The sequence below is a fragment of the Calypte anna genome, chromosome 4 (assembly GCF_003957555.1).
Source record: "Calypte anna isolate BGI_N300 chromosome 4, bCalAnn1_v1.p, whole genome shotgun sequence".
Taxonomy (NCBI): Eukaryota; Metazoa; Chordata; class Aves; order Apodiformes; family Trochilidae; genus Calypte; species Calypte anna.
Genome location: NC_044247.1, coordinates 2,337,222 through 2,356,799, shown reverse-complemented (window position 1 = coordinate 2,356,799; position 19,578 = coordinate 2,337,222). Strand labels below are relative to the sequence as shown.

The 19,578-nt window shown below is 38.1% G+C and overlaps 1 protein-coding gene across 3 annotated transcripts in view; it reads left to right on the top strand.

The window, feature by feature from the left end:
• Positions 1-6,780, top strand: part of FMR1 (fragile X mental retardation 1) — a 31,439-nt gene extending 24,659 nt beyond the window's left edge. The window contains exons 13-15 of one of the 3 annotated variants that reach the window (XM_030448998.1): positions 153-332; positions 1,651-1,733; positions 4,078-6,780. In XM_030448998.1, the coding sequence (XP_030304858.1) occupies positions 153-332; positions 1,651-1,733; positions 4,078-4,188 (374 nt within the window). In that variant the 3' untranslated portion in view covers positions 4,189-6,780. Of the gene's footprint in view, positions 1-152; positions 333-1,650; positions 1,734-4,026 lie in introns of all 3 variants that reach the window. The other 2 variants (XM_030449000.1, XM_030448999.1) reach the window with 2 other exon arrangements.
• Positions 6,781-19,578: the final 12,798 nt, after the last annotated feature.

Here is a 19,578-nt window from a genome sequence, read left to right as displayed (position 1 = left end):
GTATTATGTATGAAAAGAGGTTGGGAGATAAAAAAAAAACCTCAGAATATACAGGAAAAAAAGAATTTTGATACATAGGTATTTTTATTGTACTATAGTATTTTCATGCTAAGCTACAGTGGAGTATTTGGATTTTTTTATCCTCTTGATAGGAACTAATTCTGAAGCATCAAATGCTTCTGAAACAGAATCTGATCACAGAGATGAACTTAGTGATTGGTCAGCAGCCCCAGCAGAAGAGGAGCGGGATAACTACCTTCGTAGAGGAGATGGACGAAGACGTGGAGGTGGTGGAAGAGGGCAAGGAGGAAGGGGTCGTGGAGGATTCAAAGGTAAATGTGGACTTAATTTGAAAGAGAGGTCAGTGTTGGAATCCTTAAGCAAACTCAGTTCTGTCAGCCTCTTGTTTTGTCATCTGCTGTAGTCTCCTAGCCATTGTGGTGGCCCTTTCCTGAACTCTCTCTCCTTTGTCAGCCTCTTACATTGAGTGTTCCGTTTCAGATGTGTTGAATGTTGAGCAGAGAAGAATAATTCCTTCTTTTGATCTGCTGGCCACACTCCTAACACAGTCCATTATTCAGTCAGCTGTCATTATTGTTGCAAGAGCACACTCATGTCTTATTCAAGTTGTTGTCCACCAGGACAGCTCCTTTTGTGTGGAGCTGCTTTTTAGGCAGTCAGTACACAGTGTGTGTGCTGTTGCATGAGGTTATCCTCTTGAAGCTGTTGGACTTGGGAGTGAGCTTTAAAGATTTCTGTCAGCCCATTTCTTCAGCATACTGAGGTCCTTGTGATGAGCAAGCTTGACCTCCAGTGGATCAAATAATTTCCTGCATTTCACTGTCATCTACAGAATTGCTGAGGCATTGCTTCACAGTGTCTCTTCATACATATAAAATCTGTCTTCCCTATACAAATAAATTATCATTTCCCATCCTAATGTGCATCTTGACTCAAGTTTGTGGGCAGTGCCATCACACGTGGAGGTCAAGAAATCAGTTTCCTGTGAATAGATAAAGTAAAATTTATTATAATCTTACTTCTTCAGTTAGCCATATTCCCATCTTCTTGTATTTGATTTTCATGCAACAGGGTCAAATAAGGTTGCAGCTTGTTTTCAGTGGAAAGGACCAGGCAGAAGTAAGATGGGAGAACTTCAGGTTAAATACATATATTCTATAATGTGATATTTTGTTGTATTTTTTTAAATGCTTTAGATAAAAACTTCTTATTTCTTGAAATGTTTTAAAAATTGCTTCATTTAATAAGATTTTCAGAAAAAAAGGTAATGCAGAACTTAGAATGCTCATAAGCCTTTAGAAAAATTACAGCCATGGTAAACCTTCACTACAAGTGACTTTATTTTGGTCCTATGGTTAATAATTTTGAGAGATGTTTGGGTTTTTTCTGTTAGTAAACAGTCTCTTTTAAACTGTGGTGGTTTTAAACACTCTGAGTTTCTCGATTTTAACACCCAAGAATGTTTTCTTTCTTTATTCTTGGTCAGTAGTTAAAAACCATGTTATTAATGCTGTTTACTGTTTCTTAGCATGAAAATTTTGAAGTAATTCCCTTTTATGCTTGCATAATTTTAAGTAAAAGAAGCTCATGTCCTTTTCAAACAGCTTGGTTGATGAATTCTTGTTACAGGGAATGATGAACAGTCACGAACAGATAATCGTCAGCGTAACTCAAGAGATGCAAAAGGGAGAACAGCTGATGGATCTCTTGAGGTAATTTTTCTCTTACTGAAAGTCTTCAATGTTTAAAATTCCATAAGCAGCATACACTGACATTAGAGTCTCTAAAGCCACAGTTGACACAGCCTTGTGGTTCCATGTTCCCTAATGCCCTAATCAGATCTGCAAGATTTCTTTGTCATTTTGTAACATATATAGGTATATCAATACATTAAGTTCTTTAAAGGCACAACTTAATAATATCATCTCTCTTTTGTTAGAACTCTGATCATGAGTCCCAAGTAGTTACTAACCAACTTGATTTCAGTCTTTGTTCTTACTAGCTTTTTGTTTTTAGCTTTCCATTCTTGCTGCATTGTGCATAGTTATCTGTCACCTATATACCTGAGGGAGGAGAATCCTTAACACTTTATATAGTGTTGTAGCCAGAATCTACAGAGTAAGAAAGATAAAACTTCAGAAACTAACTTCACTGCTAAATGAAACATTTGCAGTTAAAGGCCTTGCAATCTAGAAAGTAAGTTAAAGCTGCATATCAAGAAACTGTTCAACTCACGTATTGAAATATTTTATAGCTTCAAATATTTTGTAGCATTTTATAAAGATATTTCTACAACTTTTTAAAATATGTTTTGCTGTGTAAAGTTATTCAGGCTGATGTGTATATATGTGAAGTTTCACCATTGTTCTTGCTACAAATCATAACATGCAAGCCTTCTACCATCTCTTACCTCATAGGGTGAGTTATGTTGAGAGGAAGAAATCATGAGCAGCTGTAAGCTGCTGCCTTCTGCTTGGTGTTACCAGGAGCCATGGTTCCCTTGGGAGATTGAGATGACTCTTGATTTGGTTTTAGAAAGGCTGCTTAAGAAAGGAGGGGGTAAAAGGGAAATGGAATGAATAAGCACTTAGCTTTCCAAGTGTCATTGCTGAACTTGAAGTTGTAGTGCCTGTATACACAGCTGAAATGCAAACAATTAACATCCTAAAACATTTTTTTATGGCCACACAACTTTTATTGTTAATCAGTAATTAGTTTCTAAAGTTTGGGGTAGACAATGGAGAATTGTGGTGCTAAACAAGAGAGTAAGGAACTTAATAGCAAGTCTTGATTTATTTTTCTTTTTTCTGTTGTTCTGAAATTTGGATGATACTCCATATGAGAGCAGGTACTTGCCTGTCATTGAAACCAAACTGATCAAGTTGCAAAGATTTTGTAGTACCTCAGGGCTTACCCCCTTTAAAAGCATAACAATTTTGCTTTCAGGATGTTTTTCTGAAATTTTAAGACCACTTGAAAAAGCTGCAGAAGCCTTTTTTGGTGGATTGAATGAATTATTTTCACACTGGAAAGAAGGCTGGGTAGATTCTTTCGAGTGTTAATATAATTTCATTTCATGGTAGCTTTTCTCTGTTTTTCTTCCTTTTTTGTATGCAACAAGTAGGAAGTTAAATTATTGAAATTGAAATTAAGTTTCAAAGTTCCATCTGCTATTAGTTCTTCAACTTTCTTTTGCACAAACACACTGGAAAAAAAGTTTTGGCTTCCAAGGCTAGCTAGATGGCGGGGAGGAGTATTGGGTTGTGTTCTTCTTTTGTTGAGGTTATGGATATGTGGCATTTTCGAACAGGACCCATTTCACACCCTCCATTTCAGCTGGATACATTTAACCAAAACATCACATTCGAGTCCTGTGTCCAGTTCTGGGCCCCTCAGTGCAGGAAGGAGATTGAGGTGCTGGAGCAGGTCCAAAGGAGGCAACCAGGCTGGTGAAGGGATCCAGCACAAGTCCTGTGAGGAAGGGCTGAGGGAGCTGGGGGTGTTGAGGCTGGAGAAGAGGAGGCTCAGGGGAGACCTCATCACTCTCTCCAACTCCCTGAAAGGAGGTTGGAGCCAGGGGGGGGTTGGGCTCTTTTCCCAGGCAACTCTCAGCAAGACAAGAGGGCAGGGTCTCAAGTTGTGCCAGGGGAGGTTTAGGTTGGAGATGAGAAAGAATTTCTTTCTGGAGAGGGTGATCAGCCATTGGAATGGGCTGCCCAGGGAAGTAGTGGATTCTCCATCCTGGAGATACTTAAAAAGTGACTGGATGTGACACTCAGTGCCATGGGCTGGTAACCGCAGCAGTAGTGGATCAAGGGTTGGACTTGATGATCTCAGAGGTCCCTTCCAACCCAGCCAATTCTATGATTCTATGGTCAGGGCTTGGTATTATTTGCATTTTCTGACTGTTTAATAAATAGTCCTCCTCCCAGGTGGCTAAGGTAGGAATGCATAAGGGGTGGATGAAAGGAAGAGAATGCTTTATATAACTCTGACTTGTTCCAGATCAGAATTGACTGCAATAATGAAAGGAGTGTCCACACTAAAACATTACAGAATACCTCCAGTGAAGGCAGTCGGCTGCGCATGGGCAAGGAGCGTAATCAGAAGAAAGAGAAAACGGACAGCGCAGATGGACAACAGCCACTGGTGAATGGAGTACCCTAAACTGCATAATTCTGAAGTCATATTTCCTATACTGTTCCAGTAATTCCTATTCCATGTTAGAGAAACTTGTTAGGCCAAAGACAAATAGTAGGCAAGGTGGCGCAGGGCATGAAATGAACATATGTTCTCTGTTAGCCTTTTTTTAACATCGACAGTATGCAGTTGTTTTCAGAAGAAGAAGTTATTCAAATATTTGCATAAAAATATCTGAATTTCTGAAAATTGCTTTCGAGTACATATTGCAGTTCAAACAATGAAAGATTCTTTTTGTTTGTTTTGAAAATACTGAGCTGTGCATTGGTAAACTTTCTGTTCAGTTGTACCATTTTAACACATCGGGTCAGATTCACTGCTCAATTTCCATTTTCAGAATAAATAGTGTTTGCAGTAATCAAATTGGCTTCTGTTTTCAATCTAACTTACAAGTTCTTCATGAAATGCTATGTCGTTTTATGTCCTGTGTCAGTTCACATTCTGGTCCACCTTTTTCAATATTTTAATGGACCCTGAAATATGTGTGATGTAACAATTGTCATTTTCATTAGCAAAAAAGTTGTATGATCTGTGCCTTTTTTATATCTTGGCAGGTAGGAATATTATATTTGGAAGCAGAAATCAGGGAAGATGAGTTGGTAACACTAAATGTAAAATATATGTAGCAATCCTTGTCAGTCGTTAGTACTTTATAGACCAAGTGCATGCTTTCCATAATTTTTTCCTTACATAAACATTGAGTTAGGCAGTTATAAGAATAGGAAATTTATTTTGCACTGAAGATTTGGCAAATAGTGTTATTGAAAAAGGGGTGTAATTTTTTTCTTTGTAGGCAGTACAGAAGCTTTTTTTTTAAAAAAAAAGAGAAAAAGAAAAGAAAAAAAAAGAATTAAATTAAAAAAAACCAACTTTCCATTGTGGAAAACTAAACTCATTGAACTCATTGTTACTGAGGGAACAAGTGTAACGTGTTCACAAGCTATTAATGTGTGCCTGCTATTTGGCCAGATGACCAGTTCAAAGCACTGATGTTTTTCATCCTCCCAGATTTTTTTGAAATGCTTATTTTAATTCAGGGGCTGTCTCAGGAGAGGGAAGAAGAAAATCAGCATATGTAATACCCTGGAAAGTACAAATACAGTAGTTGGACATGTTGGAAGTAGAACAAAAGTTCTTCATATTTTGAGGTGCAAGGTCTGATGAATTACCAGCCAATTTGAAGGGGTCACAGGATTTGATCCAAAGGTACAGACACACGCCACGGAAGGGTGGGAAGTGGTGGGAGAAGCTGTGCTTTCTTACTTCTTGATCACACATTAAATTTACTGGGCAAAACTGTATAAGGATGTTCATTTTAATCCATTTTATTTTGATTTCTCCAGAAGGAGAGCCACTGTTTATGTACAGAACTGTACAAACTTGACCTTGCCTCTGATGTATTTTGTGAGGTTTGTTTCTTTGCTTTTTTTCATTCTTATTTTCCTTGCATACAGGTGAGCATCCTGAAAATGGCAACAAACTGCACATGATTTAACAAATATAAAAATGTCTTAAATAGTATTGCCAAACATTAATGTTGATTTCTAGTTATTTATTTTGGGAATGTATAGTATTTGAAAACAGAAATTGGTACCTTGCACACATCATCTGTAAGCTGTTTGGTTTAAAATACTGTAGATAATTAACCAAGGTAGACTGACCTTGTAATGTAACTGCTCTTGGGCAATATTCTCTGTACATATTAGCTACAACAGATTGGATTTTATGTTGACATTTGTTTGGTTATAGTGCAATATATTTTGTATGCAAGCAGTTTCAATAAAGTTTGATCTTCCTCTGCTAACTGATGTTGATGCAATCCTTATAAATGATTGCTTTTAAAAGTCTCAGATTATAAAAAGTAGAGAAAATATTTCTTCACTTAGCCTTTAACTTCAGCCGTTGCTGATTTATTCGTATTAGGTGACTTCTAAAATATTTCTAGATTTCAAAGATATGGCACACAATGCTCACGAGAACAGAGTCTCATGAAGTGGTACAGTACCTGTTGAGTTGTCACACTACATGCACTATATTCCTGACATTCAGTGGTTGAATTCACTAAGGTGCTAGCTAGCTTAAATGTGAAATTACTAAACTACAGTTTGACTAATTAGCTTCCTTCCATTTTTGAGTGCATTTTGAGGTTATGACCATGTTCAATATTTGTGTGCTTAACATGTATCCCTTTCAATTAAAATTCCAGTATTTTTAAATGTTATTAAATTTCAGCAGATCTGTGAATCTCAATGTACAGTTTTCCTTTGCAAATTCCTGTTGTTACAAAACTTGAAAGTGCAACAAATGTCTGCGTGAGTTCAGGTCCGTCCTATTGGTAACTTATAAAGTATGGTCTAATGAATTAAAATTATTTTTAAAATAAAGTTCTTTAAAAGGAGTGAGAGGTATTTGTGAATGATGGCAAAGTCTAAATTCAGTAGGTAGGCTCAGAGCCTATGAAGTAACAAATGCTTATGAAAGTAGAAAGTTTTCTTAAATGCATTTTTCTTAATGCTGGTGGGAAGTTAATTTCAGAGTTGGTAAAAAAAAACCTCATCAGAGACAAAAATCTTTTTATACAGTATTTTTAAACAAATACAGATCTTTGTATTTTTGATTTCAAGAAGCAAATAGGTTTAGTTCCTTGAATACAGCAATTATTTAAATTACTTACAGATTAGCTGTTCCAGAGCTTTGTCTTTGATATCAAATACTGTCTACCAAGCTTTCTTCCAAAAATGCAGAACTGAAATTAAGTGCTGCAAATATGATCCTGAGTGTAGACTCTGTTCTTTGTAGGAAGACTTAATTGTGAAAGGTAATTTGCTTTCCTGAACTGCAGTAGCTTTCTCTGCAGAACCCTTGGGTATTGAATATTAAATGAGAATTGATTCAGCTACTTTCCTGGGATTATTCTTCAGTGACTTCTGGAACCCTGCTGTGTGGTTCTGGTAAGTGGCATTCTGTAACCTGTAAGAGCAAAGGTGGCTCTCTAATTTTTTTGGCCTGGATATTGTTAAAGATTTTGTCCATTTCCAGAAAAACTTAAGACTTGTAGTGGAATACTTGTATTGAGGGGTGGGGAATGTTGATATTGGTTCTGGTGGCTATATCAAAATATGATTTTTTACAAAGTGAAAAGGCAAAGCTTGATGGAGTTTCCCCAGTAGTGTGTAATAAGTCTGTTCATCATTCAGCTGAACTTAAGGGTACTTAGGTTTTCATCCAGAAAGATGATGGTCAGAAAGCGTTTTCCAGCTGTATTCACATCCATGACAATAAGCAAGACACGAAGAACTTCTAATAACAGTGTAAAATAGCTTTATATCTTATGAAGAGTGAAGTTTTTTCTTCAGAATTAAAAGTTCTGAGTAGATTCCAGTTTGATCTGCAAAGTTCTTGCTCGAGTTTCACAAGGCTTAAGTGCAGTGTAGCTTTCACCTCACATTTTAATGCTATTCTTGTTACAGAAAGGGTTACATTTACCTCAAGAGCTCTTCAGTCTTCAGCACTACAGGACACTCACAGCAGTTTGTGGATCCTTTGCCTGAATCAGTTTATAGATCTTCTTTTCTACTCCTAACAATTTTTTTTAGATGTAGCCCCCCATATCTGTCACTCCTTTCATCATTCTGAAGAGCATCCACCTTGAGCACTTCATGTTGGAAATAAATAAATGCTACTGAACTGTAAGCATGAGTTAATTGCCACTATTACTTTCTACCTTTAAAAATCAGTTATTGTGTTTCCAATGCTTTATAGAAGTGGTTAATTTAAAAAAACAAAAGTCAGATGATTGTTCTGTATTTCTGCTGAGAGTTCAGTGCGGCAAGATTTTTTTTCTTAAATTTGTACTCTGAATATAAAACTGATTTTCAATAAAAGTAGTTAATTTGAAGCAAAAAATATTCCCATGGTGTATAAGTGACTAGGAACTACACTGTAACAGAACAGATAATTGTTTGGGATATTGGACTTGGTGTTTGGTTTTTTTTTTCTTGCTACTGGAGTCAGGCTAAGCCTTAGGTATAGGCTCCAACTACAGCAAAGAGTCAACAGTCCTAAAATGGTCCATATAAAATATCAAGCAATTTTCTTGGGATTCTTAGCAGTCTGGAAAGTCACATGGGCATCAGAAATGCTTCACATTATATGTGATGTTCCATAGGAGAAATCAACATGGCAAATCTTAGTGACATGTGAAATCATATGCTTCAGAAAATGAACTTTTCTCCTGTTAGGCATTTCTAAGCATCTCCTCGCTGGTATCTCCTTGCTCTCCTACTGACTCTGACTGTCCAGTCTGTCTATAGAATGAAACAAGGAATTTGAGGGCACTGTATATTGTTCCTTATATTAGCAAGCTAATGCTGCAAAGAAATTAAAAAGTCACCCTTTAATACCAACTGAAATTAAACACAGTTCTCCTGTTTGCAGAACTGCTGATTTTTGGGGTGTCTACATTAGACATCTGTATTTTTAAAAACACTGTTCCTACTCTTTTCAAAGAGCCATTAATATGAAAACTTAAATGTCTTACGACCCATTTGTGTCAAACTGTAGTTCTGCTTTCAAGTGTGAAGATATTTAGTGAACCCACAGGATGATCCTGTTAATTAATCCCTGTTTAGGGAATTATTGGTAAGATCTAACTTAAGCACTCTGAACAAACTCCATTTTAAGATCATATTTTGATATTTTCAGATACTGCCTGGCCTGCATAATTTGGTTGTGTTTTACAAACAGATGTGTGATTGATAATAGCATAAATTTGGGTTTAACTTGTTGAATTAAAAGGCTTTCTGACAGTCTGGATGGGGGGGGAATAATTAACAGTAATAATAATAACAATAATAATATAATAATAATAACAATAACAGTAGGCAACTTTCTTTCTGTCCCTTCTGTCCTGTGCATCCTGGGCTGCAGCATAGGAACAGGGAGCCCATTGTGATGAGCTTTGATTCCATGGTGTCATGGATAACAAGTCTGTAGTTTTCTGTACTCTGGATAGCTCTGGCCTTCCCATTCCAATACTGGCAGAGAAGATAGCAAAAGAAGTATGTGATGGGCACAACTGGAGTTGGGCTCTTTCCTTTGTTTTCCTTCTCCCAGGAAGCGTTTTCCCAGTTTGTTGGCAATGGCATTAGCTTTTAATGGGTATCTTGGAAAATGTGGTTCCTGTCCTCTTGAGAAATAATTGCAGGTTTAATTACCAAAGCAAAGTTTCTCAGTGGGACAGGATGCATTTGTGTATTACTCTACATCCTAACAGCAGAAAAGCTTTCCTCAAGTAACATCAGGACTGAAGAGAGAAGACCCTTGAAAGGCTAATACCTGGGTAAAACACAATCTCTTTTCCCTGTCCAGCACTTCAGAAAATGGGGTTCTCCTCCCTTACCAATACTAACAAAATAATCTCTAGGTTTAAGCTGTCTTAACAACCAGATATATGTGGTAATAACTGAAAAAGACCTTTCTAGGGTAACAGGCAGCAGAAAGCAAAGTGAAATATAGCACCTGCAAAGCAATCTTCAGGTTGGTTGGAGGTGAAAAACCCAGCTTAAAGCTGCTGTTAAATTGCTATGAATGACTTGGGAATTTCTGAAAGTATTTTTACTCATAATACCATTTTGAACCACCCCCTAAAATGCTTTTACTAAAGCATCTCATCCCTTCTGCATTTGAAAACACTGGCAAATTTTCAACAAGCTAAACTAAAATCCATTTGCAAGCTTCCAACAACTTCTAGTTCTTGAGTCCTGATCCTGTTCAATAAACCTGGATTAAATTTTTTAGCCAAAAGTGAGTATTTTAAGGTGTCAGGCATCCAGCTCTGGGACACTACAGGGAGATCATTTTTGGCAAGTCTCTGTTAACAAGGTGTTTGCCTTTAAGCTCGCTTTAAATGAATAATTTCTTCAAAAGCAGTTACTGAAAAAAAAAATAAATGTAATACTCCTTATTGCAAAAACAGGCAGTGCTGCTCTGTGCAGTAATCTGTTGTCATGTTTTTTCTTAAGCCCCTAAAATGAAATTAAGGTCAATAATTATGCATAAAGAATTATTACTTATTACTGTTTGGTTTATTGCAGTAATGCTGCTAATTCGCCCCTCTCTATTGTGGAACCATGTGGTACTGATACTGCTTTGTAGCATCAATTCAAGTGAGTATTGCAAGGAGAAATGCATTTTCATGGAAGCAGCAAGTACTTTTACTAGAAAGAAGTTAAGATAACATTTTTTTTTATCTTGGTAATAATTGAAAAAATATTACATGCCTGAAAAATAATTAGCTAATTACTCCAGCTGAGATTTATCAGTCCTGACACTTAAATACAGCAAGATACATTTTTTCCCTCACAGCTATACTTCCCATTCCCCTCTTTGTGCATCTGTAGGAGAACTACATGTTTGTTTCCTCTCTGAAAATGCATCTTGTGTTTTACTTTTGGTTCTAGATTCCTCTATTTTTTTCCCCATTCTGACTTCTTTCCCAGCATCCAGTTCAAGGTGTTTTTATAATCTGTTGGCATTTGCTGTATTTGCTTAGTACAGCAGGTGGCTCAAGATAATTAGAAAAGATTTTTGGATGATAACTGGCGGTCACACCAGAAGTGAAATTTCATCACCTGATTTATGTGTGGGCTGATCCTTAATGCATTGAAAAAAAGGCAGTTCTGAGAGGACCTTTTCAAATTTTGGTGTAAATGGAATTTACTTGCTGCAAGTGGCATTGTAAAATGCTTCTGTAATATCTAGATGAGGATTTTGTTCTGTCCCTAAAAAGAAAAAAAAAATAAAGGAGGGAAGGAGGGGGCCTGTAGTGTAATGAGACAACCAGGTGCCACTAATTGCCAGGGAGTGAGCATGAGCTTGTGTCAAGCCCACCTGTGCCTGATTAGGATTGGCCCCCTGGTCCTGCTCATGCACAGTGGGGGCCCACCCTAATTAGGCACAGGTGGGCTTGACACAAGCTCATGCTCACTCCCTGGCAATTAGTGGCACCTGGTTGCCTCGTTACACTACAGGGGCCAAAAAGATTCTTCCAGGATTTGTGTGTTAGCTTTAACCTAGGTATATATGGGATTTATGCCCATTAAATGTATACTAAATACCCCCATGTATATAGCAGGTGCCTCTAAACTCTGGTAGATTGATGTTTAGAACAACCCTAGCCATGTGTTCAGATAGTTCCTGCCAAAAGTATTGTCAAGATAAGGCATCTCATACCTTCCCTGTGAAATTGTTACACATACCTTAAACATTTTCTGTTCATTATTGATAACTGTCAGGAAGGGTTCCATGACAGAACTCTTGGTGTGAACATTGCTGGTCACGTTTCTGTTCTACATTAATTTCAGATCCTCTGCTCACATGTATTTTTTCAGTTCTGCCTACTCCTATGTTTTTTTCCTGTGGGAGTCCTGTATGGCACAGAAAGAGCAAGTTGTGCCCTAGGATAACTAAAGGATTTATGCTTCTGATGCTGCTACCTGCCAAAAGGCTGAACTTTATTAATATCTTAGTTTTTTGACTTGGCCGTGATCTCACTTCTGTTCACAAGGAACTACAAAACTGTGAAATGACTTTCAGTAAACTCAATAAAATCCATCACTGAAACTACTTAAGATGTAATGGTGTAAGGTTCTCATGGAGAGAGAAAAAAAACCAAGCAAATGGGAATACTGGAGTTTTTTGGGTTTTTTTTTCCCCTATAGTAGGATGCTTGATTGCCAGTGGAGTCCCATCCCTTGCTAGCCATCAGTAGTCATCATTCATAATGACTATAAATGCCTTCATAATGAAAGATAATCAGTATGAAAATGTTGTTGCATTTAATTAATTATGGATATTTTGGTGGTAATGAGCTAATCATTATGAGCTTCTAGGTTTTGCATCACCAACTGAGCATGTTTTAGAAAAAAGTGAAGTGGGCTGCAGCACACTTCATGTGAAACTCAAGGCTGTATTTGAAGATCTCTTAAGCTTCTTCAGGCCAATGAGTAAGTGTCACTTCATCACTGCACCATTGTTTCTCTTCCCTTTCCCAGCCTTCTGCACCCCTTCCTGTCCACTCCTTCCACTCCTACAGAAAATGTTGACAGGTATTTAAAACTCTCAGTCTGATAGGGTGAAACTCTGGAGGGCAACTGGGCTGGTGAAGGGACTCGAGCACAGATCCTATGAGGAGAGGCTGAGGGAGCTGGGGGTGTTGAGGCTGGAGAAGAGGAGGCTCAGGGGAGACCTCATCACTCTCTACAACTCCCTGAAAGGAGGTTGGAGCCGGGGGCGGGTTGGGCTCTTTTCCCAGGCAACTCTCAGCAAGACAAGAGGGCAGGGTCTCAAGTTGTGCCAGGGGAGGTTTAGGTTGGAGATTAGAAAGAATTTCTTTCTGGAGAGGGTGATCAGGCATTGGAATGGGCTGCCCAGGGAAGTAGTGGATTCTCCGTGTCTGGAGATATTTAAACAGAGACTGGATGTGGCACTGAGTGCCATGGGCTGGGAACCACGGGGGGAGTGGATCAAGGATTGGAATTGGTGATCTCTGAGGTCCCTTCCAACCCAGCCAATTCTATGATTCTATGATTCTTCAAAATGGTGTTAAATGCCCCTTTGGAACAACCAGAAATTGGCTTCCACTCTATCAGGCATTGGAATGGGCTGCCCAGGGAAGTAGTGGATTCTCCGTGTCTGGAGATCTTTCCAAAGAGCCTGGATGTGGCACTGAGTGCCATGGGCTGGGAACCACGGGGGGAGTGGATCAAGGATTGGAATTGTTGATCTCTGAGGTCCCTTCCAACCCAGCCAATTCCATGATTCTATGATTCCATAATTTATTACTATGCTCCTACAGCATAGTCAGTGATGTGATTGTGCTAGAAGTGCTGGCCAGGTTGGCACAGAATCCACCTTGCCTTGGTTTGTTGTATGTGATTTGAAATATGTTTGTAGCCTTTTATGCAGAGGAAAAAAATCTGGTACATCCAAGGTGAGGGTTGGATTTTTCCCCATCATAGTGTTTCTCCCACCTTTGCTGGCCAGGAAATGCTCCAGGGTGTTTAGCTTAGATTGAGCTACTCCCTTGTGGACTGCTGAAGTTAAGTGACAAGAACTACATTATTTCAGAGATATAATGTATCTCTGAAATAATAATTATTATTGATAATAATTGTTATTATCAATAAGAAAGATACTGCCTGTGTATATGGGATGGGCTTGGCTAGGATGAAAATTAGGTCTGGTTCCATAACTGCACCAAGACAAAGAGAAAGGAGAAGCAGGAAAACACATCTCACTTGGTATTTTTCAGCATATTACTACCACAAATATTACCAAGTAAATCTGGAGGTCTCAGGAAGTGCCTGATCCTCCATTTAGTGATGTCTGTGATGAGACTCACAGTGCAGTCAACTTGGGAATATTTTTGGAACCAAATGATGCATTGTAGCTGCTGTGAGGGTGTCACATAAGTGATGAGATCCCAAGTTTTCCTGGGATTAAATATTCAGACATCTAATATTTATAGCATATATATCTAAACCCTTCCCATGGAGGATTTAATGGTTATTAATATGCCAGTTATTAAATAGCAATTTTAAAAAATTCTTTATCTAGTTCAATAACTGGTTTGGATATCCTGGGGTTTTGTATCAGCTTTTTTTCTTATTTTTTTGCTATTTTCAGATGCTGACATAGAAACAGTGGCAAGCAGAGCTGTCTAGAGAGTGGATTTTTTTAAAATTTAGAAATAATCCATTGAAAAAGTCTTTTTCACTATCCATATCTGAGTACAAAAACATGGCACAATGGCAAGTGCTTAGATTCAGTTTTTTACTGAAACTAAGTAGATTACTTAAACTGTTTTAATGCCATGATTTTAATTTTTCTGTTAATTTTAAATAAAAATGCATTAGTTTGTGGGGACACAACACATGTGAAAGTCAATGATTCTGTGTTCTGCAGACTTACCCAACTGAAAACACACTAAGGACACCAAATAATTCCCTTCTACTTAATCACTGTTTCTGGAAAAGAGATCTTACATATTATTTCTTCTTTTTCAAAGCATGCCATCATAAAGATGAACAAACCTTAATTCCTTGTCATGTAGGAGAGAGTCTTAATGGAACTGAATGCCTGGAAAATAAGTGTTGTCCTTCCAACACCAGCAATGAACTGAAATGTTACATGCCATTTAAAGACAGTAAGTATTCTTCTGCAGATCACTGTCTTTTAGTTAAATGCTGCTTTTGGTCAGTGTAATTTTCAGTTCTGTTTCTTCCTTTAGTTTTTCAGGTCTCACCACTCTTCAAAGTGAGTGGAAGCTTGCGTTTGTTTCTGCACATGTTAATTCAGAAAACAATTTCTTGATAAAGAGTGGTCTGGGTATCTCGTCAACAGCAAAGAACAAGTGATGTGATACAAATAAATGTAGTGATACAAGTTATTACAAAGAATGAAGACTTTATTTGTAGAAAAGAGGGGTTTAACCCAAAGTAGTAGTGGCTCTGAAAGTGCTATGAAGAAAAGATGAAAGAACTAGGTGGGTTTTCTCTGTTGAAGAGGAGGCTGATTTGTTATTTAATAGCTACTGAAACCTGTTTAGAAGGGCAATTATTAAGATGGGGGACCCACGAACTCTTGGCAGAAACATGATATAACAAGTGGGATTTATGACTAATGGACTCTTGGAAAACTTAGCTCAGACATTAGGGGAGGAAAAAAACCACGAGGCAAGTATTGCAACTCTAGAACCAAGCCATCAGAAAGGTTGTGGAGTCACCATCTTTGGAGGTTTTCAAGACTTCCCTAGAGAGACACAAGCTGCTCAACGTTTTGGTGATCAAGTGGCCTTGCTGCAGGAATTAGGTTGGTCTATGTGATGTGCAGAAGCCTTACAACCAAGTTTTGTGGCACTGTGCTCTCAAATTCTACCTTAAACATAATATTTAACCTTCCCTTTTTCCTTTGAGACTTGGTGGGCATTATTTTCTTTTCTTAGATGAATGAAACAGCAAGCAGGCAACTATTGCACCCAACTCTCTGCTTAATCTGCTTGACTGAATAAAATCTTCATTTTTGTCATAACTTTTTTCCAGTTGAAACAGCTTTGCAGAAACAGGTTTTTTCACTGTGAAGTTTCTTCAACAAACTAAAAGATGGAAAAAAAGTTTGAGGATTTTTATTAGACACAGGATTACTGGGTTTTGAAGGGATATGTAGTCCAGTTAACCTTGCTCAAGCAGAGTCAGATAAATCAAGTTTCCCAGGGCTGTGTCCAGTCAAGTTTTGAATATGTCTGAGGACAGAGATGCCACAACCTCTCCAGCCAACCTGTTCCAGTGTTTACTGTTTGAGTCCTCACAGTAAAAAAAAAAATATTTTTAGATGGAATTTTGTGTCTTATTTTGGGTTCTTTGCCTCACACCCTGACACACAGATCTCATGATTTTTTTTGTCAAGAGCAATGTGAAGATATTGCAGTGATATCTGGAGATTTGTCAATAGATTTAGATAGGAACAGAGCCAAATAGTACTACGCTTTTTCTAACACAGCAGTTGTTCAATTGGATACTTTTTTTTTTCCACCACCAATTAAGCAAGAGGAGTTCTCAAACACAGGTAATCCTGCCAAAAATGGCAGTGAAGTTAGTGAAAAAAATCATAATCTAGAACTTAATGGTTTAGGTCTTCCTGGTGTAAGTCACCACACCTCCTTTGATTCCAGAGATTAAATCCAATTTCCAGGAAGAGCTGACATATATGAAACCCCAAGAAAACAGTGGTAAACTGGCATAAATTCACTTTCTGCTTGTTTGTGCTTTCTCAGAAGCAGACAGAGGTCAGGATCAAGCTTCAAAGTGTTTCTTGTAGTTCCCCATCCCAGTACTGGGACAGCTAAGACTACTACTAGCTAGATAACTTTTGGTAGAAGAAAGTACCATTCAGCATGAGGCCATCAGAATCTGTAAGAGGCATATTGCAGAAATAAAATGTTTTCAGATTCCTTCCCCACTTGGACCTTTATATGATGTGTAAAAAACACAACTACAGTGAGCAAAAAAAAAAAGCTATACAGTGAAAATTCTCTCCTCATTTTTAGGGCACGTAACCAAGTGAATGTTAAAATTAAATATCCCTTTTCAGCTGTGACTGCTTGGTTTCTCACTCTAGTTAAGCTTTTATTGTTGGATATAAATACCAAGGGCTGAATGGTTGACAGAATTATTTGTTGATAGATTAATTAGCTACTTGAATGCTCCTGGATGGACAACAAATGTCCAGAGAAAGCACAAACACTGACTGCCCCTTCTTTGAGTAGCAATCTCTTGACCAAGTACAAGCACTTAGCAAATATCAGGCTCATGGCACTTGTGTGTCTGGAAGATGCAGGGTGGATGTTTGAATGTCTATTATCTGGAATTTTGTCTTGAATTTTACTAGGAATAAGGCAATAAGAAGATGAGGCTTTAGGGAAATGCTGCATGAGTTATGAACTCATGCATAAATAGCATTTATTTTCATGATTTTATCTCTATTCTTAATAAAGAAGCTTCTAAAGGACTTTTGTTTTTTTTCCCATGCCCTAGGCTAACTCAAACCCCAGCTGCTCCTGAAGCTAACCAAACACTTGCACTATTCAAAGTCAGATCAAATTTGAGATTTGATTTTTCTTATCTGAGCTCACTTTCTAACACCTCATTTCTTCCATTGTGTTGCTGGCTGAGACACATACCTGTCTGTCTTAGAGGCTAATCTCAGTCATCCATAACTCAATGTATATGTCAGGATGCTTCAAAACCAATGCAAACTTCTGCTCTCTCAACAGGTATGCTACTGATGTTTCGACTGCTTGTAATTGTGGCAGGAGGATTTTTGATTTTAGGATGCCTGCCAATCTGTTTGCAGAGAAGGTAAGTGTTTGCATATGATCAGACAGAGATTATGGTGCACTGCTTCTAAAAGTACCAAGTCACAGAGTCAGTCATTTTGGTTGGAAAAACCTTTAGGATCATCAGGTCCAACCATCAACCTAACACACTGCCAAGTCCACCCCAAAACCATGTCCCTGTGTACTATATCTGCAAATATGGACAACTGTCACGTTTGAAGTCAGTGAGGGGAGAAAAGACTTGGGGAAAAAAGGCAAGAAATTCATCATCCTTCACTGGCTGCTCACCTGTGGGGGACAGTCTCCTGTCTTACCTTAGGATGCAAGGAAACCTCTGCTCAGGCACTTTCTCCCCCTCCTTTCTCACTGACCTTGGTATCTCTGCTCTTGCATTGCCCTGCTGTCTGGTACTGCTCTCTCCTTGGCCCTGAGGTATTGGAGCTGCTGGTTTTTCCCTTTTCTTGAATATGTTCTTAGCAGTTGTGCATCCATTGTCACTGACAGCATTGGCCAGAGGGGTGGGGATGGACTTCTTTGGAGCTGGGAGAGTTTTCAGCAGCTTCTTGGGGCCCCCACCCCTGTTACAAAAACCAGCATCAGGTCAACCCAGAACAGTAGTAAGCAAGAAGGCAAGGAAATGGACTCAAGTGGCACCACAGAATATTTAGATTAGATATTAGAAGAAACTTATTCACAGAAGGAGTGATTATACACTGGAATGGAGTACCCAGGGAGGTGGTTGTATCACCACCCCTGGAGGTGTTTATGAGATAGATACATGTGGTCTTTAGGAATGTGGTTTAAGCACTGGTTTTGGTAGGGTTAGGTTAATTGTTGGTAGTTAGGTTATGGTTGTACTTGATGTTCTTAAAAGTCTTTTTCAGCCAGAACAGATCTGTGGTTCTGAGTGCAAAGAAAACACTGAACACCAGTAAAAAAGGAAAGTTTTGAGCACAGTTAATTTCACTTTGTAACATAAGTTTAAACAAGTGAGAAAACTTCCTGCCACTTACCTTAGATCTCAAAAAACACAGGGATAAAATAGACAAAAGTGATTCTTTTGCCACTGCCTTCAAAGACACTTGTGGAGTGACATTACCTATGGTAAGCAATTGACTCCTGCCCAGGAGATGGCATGAGCAAGCTGGAATGAATTAGCTGAAATTGGGAAGAAATTAATAAGAAAAAGGAGAAAAAAAAACAAGTAGAAACATGCCTGTGTGAGATAGGTCTATAGCTGGGCAGTGAGACACAGAAAGAAAGAACAAAGCAGTAGGCCCAAACAGTGGAAGAGAGGTGAGTTAGGCAAAAGAAAAGAGAAAAGCAAATGAGTTATCTCTAATGCCTCTACTGTGCAGTGCAGGGAGGTTTTCATAGTGTGTAGGGCACATTGCAGCCTGTGAGTGCTATGCAAGCAGTTTAGTGTTTCTTATGAAGAGTTCCAGCATGTGTTTATGTTCTTAGGATAATGGGAAAATGTTAGCTCCACAACATCAAAATCATTAAAGTAGGATGGAATGTATTAACATAACTCTGCTTTATTTTTCAGAGGTGGTAGTTCATAGGGAATGGCTATAAACAAGCTATAGCTTGTTTTAAAGTGACAATTGTCTGGTTTTGGCAAGATTCCCTCCCTCCCACCTCCCCACGTAGTAAACTTTTGCTTTAATAAGGTATTAGTGGTTTGTGTAGGATCATACACATGCATGTACAGATGCACACAGACTTTGCTAACATGGCTGTTTAGCAGATGGCTTTTTGCTATAGTTCCCCATTTAGACAAAACCTGCCATGAAAATCTACACATTGCATCTTGCATTGGGCTGAACAGCTGATGTTCAGCATGCAGATAGCAGCACTGAGTCACCAGTGACTCTGAAAACAGGAGGCAAAGAATGAACATGAAATTATCATCAATTTTCAGGAAAATGAATTAATGTGTTCGTTTGGAGATAGTTCACATTAATGTTTCAATGATCATTTCTGTGTTTTTCATAGACAGTGAAACTAGAAATATTGCTCTTCTGCTACGCCTTGTTTTTTGCCTTGGTTTTTAATGTAGTGATTAACCAGATGCTAAATGGTTTTAATTTCCAACATCATATACTTGAGTTCTAAGAAAGGAGCAATCCTATAGCATTGTATCTTTGAGTGTTACCAGTTTTAAAGACAGTTAATAGATGGAAAGGGCTTTCAAAAGCATTTCTTTAATGAGCCCAAAACCTTCTCTTTAAATGGAAATCCTTTTGTTTTCAACGTTGTCTTGTCATTGTTAAGAGGGTCCTAAATATAGTGCCAAGACTGTCCTGCTGTGGGTACAAATAAAAGTTACAATTCTAGAAACAGTTTTTAAAGAATAAGAGGGCTTTTGCTGATGAAATTTAAGTTAACTGATGAATTCTACTGAACCTTTTCTTGAACAAATTCCAAGTTTTCCCATAGAGGCCTGTGTTTATCTTTAA